Here is a 6131-nt window from a genome sequence, read left to right on the forward strand (position 1 = left end):
TTTACAGAAAAATTTTGCTGGCTCCTGAGTTAAGGGACTGTTAAGTGGTCTAAACCTGGCCCTTTTATCACAAAGCAATTTTTATATTTCAGTATGTGATGGTTCAAGACATGCTCTCTCCATCCCCCATGGAACGGCCTGAAGCGACAACCATCATTGAAAATGCTGTATTTGAGGACTTGGAGTTTCCAGGAAAAACAGTGCTCAGACAGAGGTCTCGCTCCATGAGTTCATCAGGAACGAAACATTCAAGACAGTCCAGCAACTCCCAGAACCCTTTGCCAAGCAGTTAGCCTTATGTCGTGCCTGCACCCCAAACAGAATAGCCTGCCTCTTAGGAATGTGACTTTCCAGAATTGTGGACTTGAGAACTTTGTTCTTTGCTCGTTTATTTCAGACTACTTTTTCTAAGTCAAAACTAAACTGGATTGCATTTGGGGGCGTAACCGAATTTGAGCCAACTCTTGATTTTGGTGTACTCTGAGACAACTATCACGAATTCACGTGCGCTCCTTTTTCTCTGTTGGTCTCTTGAAACTGGCTGGCCACACTTTACAGCCCTCACCTTTTGCCTGGGGAGGTGGAAGCAATTCCTAAAGTATATAGAGAATTAAAATGGAATATTTTTATAGTACAGAATAATTGAAGTCCCTACATATGGTAACTGTGTTGTTCTAGAAATATGCTTTCTAGAGATACAGTGGTGATTTTGAAACTGATTTCCAAAAAAGCTGACTCCGTTTTTGTCCCTGGTGGGTAAATTAGGAATCTGCAATATTTTGGAGGACAAGTAGCACAAATTGTATAATGGTTTCTATCCACAGCTAGTTTTATAGTGGCATTTGTAGCATTGAATACCTTTATTCCTTAGATGGTTTTTGGGAGAGTTTAAGAGCTTTTTGTACTTTACCTCCAAAAAAGGGATCATAAAACTTTTTATGTAAATGGGTCAGAAGTTCAGGTTTGGGATGAAAAAAAGCCGTAGTAAGAAATGAATCACATATTACAACTAACTTCTTTAATTATGGACTTTTTAAACCTAATAAAATCTTAACATGTCTTATATGTAATCCTGTAGGTTGGTACTGTCCTGAAACTGATTATAGATAACAGTTAAATCATCTACCTTGCTAACTTTTTTTTTTCACTGTAAATACGTTTATTTTTTATTTATAAAAATTCTGAACTCAATCCATTTGGATTGGTGGTATACAGAACGCACTTAAGTGTGTTAACTATTGTGACTTCTTTCAAGTCTAAATGATTTAATAAAACTTTTATTAATTATTTATAGTTGACTCTTATTTTGGGGAATTAGCCCGAAAATGGTAGTATTTCAAATTTATAAAATGCGATCATACATCTAAACCACACCCTCAAGAAAGCTGATTCCAAAACTGTTCCAAACAAGTGTCTTCTCTATTATTTCCCAAAGACTTGACCAAGTCCTTTTCAGAATTTACCGGGCTCGCAATCTACAGACATTTGCTCAGTGCCTGCTCTGTGCCAGGGACTGGGGACATAACGAGGACCCTGCCCTAAAGGGAGACGTCACAGAGAGGTCTGTGGCAGTGCTAGTTGTATTGATAGCACGGTGTGTCTGATATGTGCCACAGGGAGGCATGTGGCATGCTGGGCTGACTCGGTACAAACCAGCTAGATACAATCTTTAAGGGTCCAAATGCATGATTACTTCCATTTTACAAACAAGTAATATCTGTTCCACAAAATTATGAGCAGTTTGTAAGCTGGAAAATCACGTCCCAAGTATGTACACCATCGATCAAGACCCTCCCTTCTCAGCACAGCATGGACATTGTCTTTCTTCCCAGGGTCTGCTTGGCCCTAGCCAGCCCGTGTCCCCCTTTCTTCTTCATTTCTTGGTCAGCCTGCTTCAGTTGCTGCCCCCTGAACTCCTTTCTTCTTCAACCCAGCCAGGGATCCAGTTGATTTCTTTCGGGCACACGCTCCCCAGTTCCAGGCACCGCACTCTAACCAACTGAGCTAACCGGCTGCCCCTAGAGTCACTCAGTCTTACTCCTGGAGAAGTCTAGCGCTGAGCAGGAGTTCTGGATGTTTTCTGGCCCACCTCTGGGACACCTCCTCTTTCCATAACTAGATTTGTGAGGCACTGTTTAAGGAGACTTCCCCGTGGAGATTCTATCCCTGCAACTACAGTAGCTGTCACCAGGGGGCTCATTTTCACCTTTTCCCCCAAGAAGAAATCAGGTGAGGTCTGAGATTAAAAAAAACATTCTTCGACCTGTAAAGATATTCCCCTCCTCCAAACATACAACACATCATGAGAACAACATAACAAGTGTGACCACAGGTGACTGGCCTGAACATAACAGATACGGCAAAATTCAACCATACCAAGTTGCATAATGTTTGTGGGGACAGAGCCAGGAGTGCAGTTTCCAGGCTCTCGGCCTCATGTGGAAAGGTGCTGGCTCAGGTAGTAAATGGCCATCAATTGTGATTGGATGGCCATCAGCTGTGGCTAGTTGGCCATCAGCTGTAACCAGTGAGCCATTGGCCACTAATATAACTGTCATGGTTACGCTAGCAGAAAAATGGGGGGCTAGCAAGATGGTGGCTGAGCTAGCAAGAGCGGATTGCAGTTAGCAGGGTGGATTGCAGCTAGCAAGTGAGGTTGGTTGGCAGAGAGAAGTAGACGGCAGTTTGCAGATCCTGTGGCTCTTGCTTCCTGTTCTCCAACCCAGCTGCCAGCGAGACTATAGTGGTATGAGTCCCCTATCTATGGCTCTGTGGGTGTTCCTGTTTGGCCTCACCATATCCTGTGTTCTTATTGGGAGCGGGACCAAAGACCCCGCATGACACCCTGCATGACAATGTTTTTGCCATAAACTGCCTTTAAATTTAACCTCAAGTGGACAATGACTGTCGTGCAGGAGACCCTGCTTGCTGCTCCATTTGTCATGTGGGGCACCCTGCTTGCTGCGCCATTTGTCGTGCAGGGCGGCCTGCGGGGTCTCTGGTCCCGCTCCCCACATAAGAACGCAGAATATAATGAGGCCAAAAAGGAACACCTACAGAGCCATAGATAGGGGAGTCATACTACTATATTCTCGCTGGCGGCACTATAGTCTCACTGGAGGCTGGATCCACACTGTCCGCAACCCACCATCCTAACTGCAATCCGCGCTTGCTAGCTCAGCCACCATCTTCTTGCTAGCCCCCATTTGCTGCTAGCATAGCCACAGCAGTTATATTAGTGGCCAATGGCTCACTGGTTACAGCTGACAGCCAACTAGCCACAGCAGATGGCCATGCAATCACAATTGATGGCCATTTACTACCTGAGCCAGCACCTTTCTATGTGAGGCCGAGAGCCTGGAAACTACTTTCTGGGGCTCTGCCCCACAATGACTTAAAACAATAAACAAGAGCAACGTGTGCCCCAGCTCCTGCCAACAATTGTAGTTTCCCTAAACTTCACTCACGCCCCCTGCTTGGAGCAGGGTTCCTCTGCTTGGGCTGATGCTAAAGAAAGACCGGCAAGGGGCAGGAACAGCCCAGGGGAAGGCTTGTGGGAAAAGGCGAGGGATGAGAAAAGGCATTCTCAATAGTGTGAGCGCAGAGAAATAGATCAATTTGAGAATTATTTTTGAGGCAGGAAGGCCATGACACTGGAACTAACTGAATATAGGTGAAGGAGAAGTAGACGGCTTCTGGCTTTCCTGTGCTTGGCATCCAGAGGAAGGAGGGTGAGGTCTGAGGGCAGGTGTTCTCTTTTGAAAATGATGAGTTACCCAGAACTCTGTGGTAAAAAGGTAGGGCTTTATTCCAGAGAAAACAGGAAGCCATTGCAAGTTTCTGAGCTGAGGAAGGACATGGTGAGATTTTAGGATCACTGTGGCAGGTGAGGAAGAAAGGGTTGAGTGGAGAGAGAAGGAGCTGGAACAGAGGAGCAGGCAGAAGGCCACTTTATCCATGTCAGTAGGAGCCGAAGACATCCCGCGTCCAGCCCCAGCAGCCCAGAGGGGCGTCCTCTGTCATTGCCCTTCAGTGTTGAGTTTTGAAGGATTTCTTCAGGGGCCGCTGCAGTGCGTGGCTCCCTAACTGCTGCCTTCTGAAATGATGTGAGTTTTTAGAGGGCACCCAGCGAGCATTGTCAGAAATAATGACAGCAATGCTGGGGTAAGCTTCTATAGCTAGCAGCCACAGGGTGGGTAGGAAAAGGACTGGGAACAAGGCTGAGCTTGCTGGCACAGAGCTCAGGCACCTGGTAGAATTTTCACTACCCAGAAAGGTCACAAACCTGCTCAGAGGGAGTGAGAGTGTTTGTGAGAAGTAATGAAGGGGGAAGAAATACTCAGGATAATGACTGAGTAAATGACGACGCATTCATACTATAGATGTTGTGCAAGAGTCAGCAGCCTGAGTGGAATTAGTAAACAGTTGCAGAGGAACATGCATAGTTCAATTGCAACCAAACAAGACAGCTTCTATATCTGTTTAAATGAAATATTTTCATGGGCACAAAGAAAGTTTAGAAGTATCCACACCAAACACCATACTGGTTACCTTAGGAGAAAGGAGTTGGGGGAGGACGTATGAGGGAGAAGATGATGAACTTCAGTATGCATCTCAGTGTTGTTTTATTTCTTCCAACGGATGAACTGCTTTGGGGATTAATAATATTACATTCGTAAAACAAGAAAAAGAAAACCAATAAACTGCATTTACAATATTTTAATTGATATTTTCTTTGTGTCCTGCCTTATAGTTTAGAAGGCTTTAACGTGGTCTCCTTTAAATTCCACTAGCACCTCTGAAACTCAGATATTTTCATTGCTGTTTTACATGTGAGGAAAACAATGATTAAAATAACTACAGTAACATAACAGGATGCTTGTAATAATCCACTTATCATTCCACTCCTCTATTAGCATAACAATTCTTACTTCTCTGAATTCCCTTCAGTCCAGAGGGCATTTTAGAGGAGTGACAGGGAACAAGATAGCCCTGGCTTTGCAATCATAGCCTGCTGCATTACTGCTTACTTGTTTACAATTTTCCTTGAGCTCTGTAATCCGTTTCCTTAACTACAAATAGCACATTGTGAAGATTAAGGGATAAAATAGATGATGTTTAGCATAGAAGCTGGTAAGCAGTAAGTACTCAATAGACTTAAAATGAAATCATATTCTCAGTTTCCTCATTTCTAAAATGGGCATAATTGGTCAAGAGTTATTGTGAGGATTAAATGACGTAACTGGGTTAGATTAATACAAATATGTACATATATGCAAAATCTATGGTTAAATGATCAGGAGAAGGTACAGAAAGAACCCCCTCCCCTTGAGTACTCAAGGAGTGGAGAGGAAGAAAACAGGAGGTGAAGGAGGAAAAGAAAACCAATCTCAGTAAAATATGCGATTATATGCAAGGTAAGTGTGCAAAATGAAACTTTGTTTCTGCAAAAATGCAGACATTGAACATGCATATGACAAGGACCTGAGGCTGGCATTTGATTATGTGTGGAAAACGTGTTATGCTAATAAGAAAGAATGGTTATTAAAGTAATCAAGAAATGTCCTTTGTTATACTGAGGGGTTTGGGGCTGCCCTTGGGGGAGACAGAGGGGAGTGCTGGGAATTCCTTTCTTCCAGGACTTTGACCCTAAACTGCGGGTCAGGAGGCATCCTGCGAGTCTTCCCTCTTTTGACTCCGCGGGCTGCCGGGGCGCAGTGTGGCCCCAGGGTTTGGAGATCAAAGATCTGTGTCTGCGGTGTCCATTCTCTGGGCTGGGGCGGGGAATCTGGCTCCCGCGCGGCTGGGAGCGGCGCCAAGAATTGTTGGTGCAAAGACAGGGCCTGGGGAGAAAGACCTCTCACTGGCCACGTGGGGGCGACAAGACACCGAGGAAAGGCTGGGGCGCCTTGGGATTTGGGGAGCCTGGGTGTCAGAGTCAGTCCAGTGGGGCAGATGCAGGAGGGCTGGCTGGGCCGTGAGTACAGTGGGCAGTGGCCAATGGAGGTGCGGTGCCGGCGGCGGGGAGGCGGGTGGCGGGGGTGTAGGCTGCACCGGAGGAAGGGAGGTGAGTGTGAGGAGCAGTTCTTCTCGGTCATTAAGTACCATCCGCCTTCCACCCTAGCCCAGGC

The 6131-nt window shown here is 45.5% G+C and overlaps 1 protein-coding gene across 1 annotated transcript in view; it reads left to right on the forward strand.

Moving 5' to 3' along the window:
• Window positions 1-1289, forward strand: part of EIF2AK3 (eukaryotic translation initiation factor 2 alpha kinase 3) — a 75933-nt gene extending 74644 nt beyond the window's left edge. Inside the window, exon 17 of the mRNA XM_019757039.2 lies at window positions 93-1289. Coding sequence (XP_019612598.2) covers window positions 93-293 — 201 coding nt within the window. The 3' untranslated portion in view covers window positions 294-1289. The remainder of the gene's footprint in view (window positions 1-92) is intronic.
• The last annotated feature ends 4842 nt before the right edge of the window (window positions 1290-6131 follow it).

The sequence above is a fragment of the Rhinolophus sinicus genome, linkage group LG05 (genome assembly GCF_036562045.2).
Source record: "Rhinolophus sinicus isolate RSC01 linkage group LG05, ASM3656204v1, whole genome shotgun sequence".
NCBI classification, from domain to species: domain Eukaryota; kingdom Metazoa; phylum Chordata; class Mammalia; order Chiroptera; family Rhinolophidae; genus Rhinolophus; species Rhinolophus sinicus.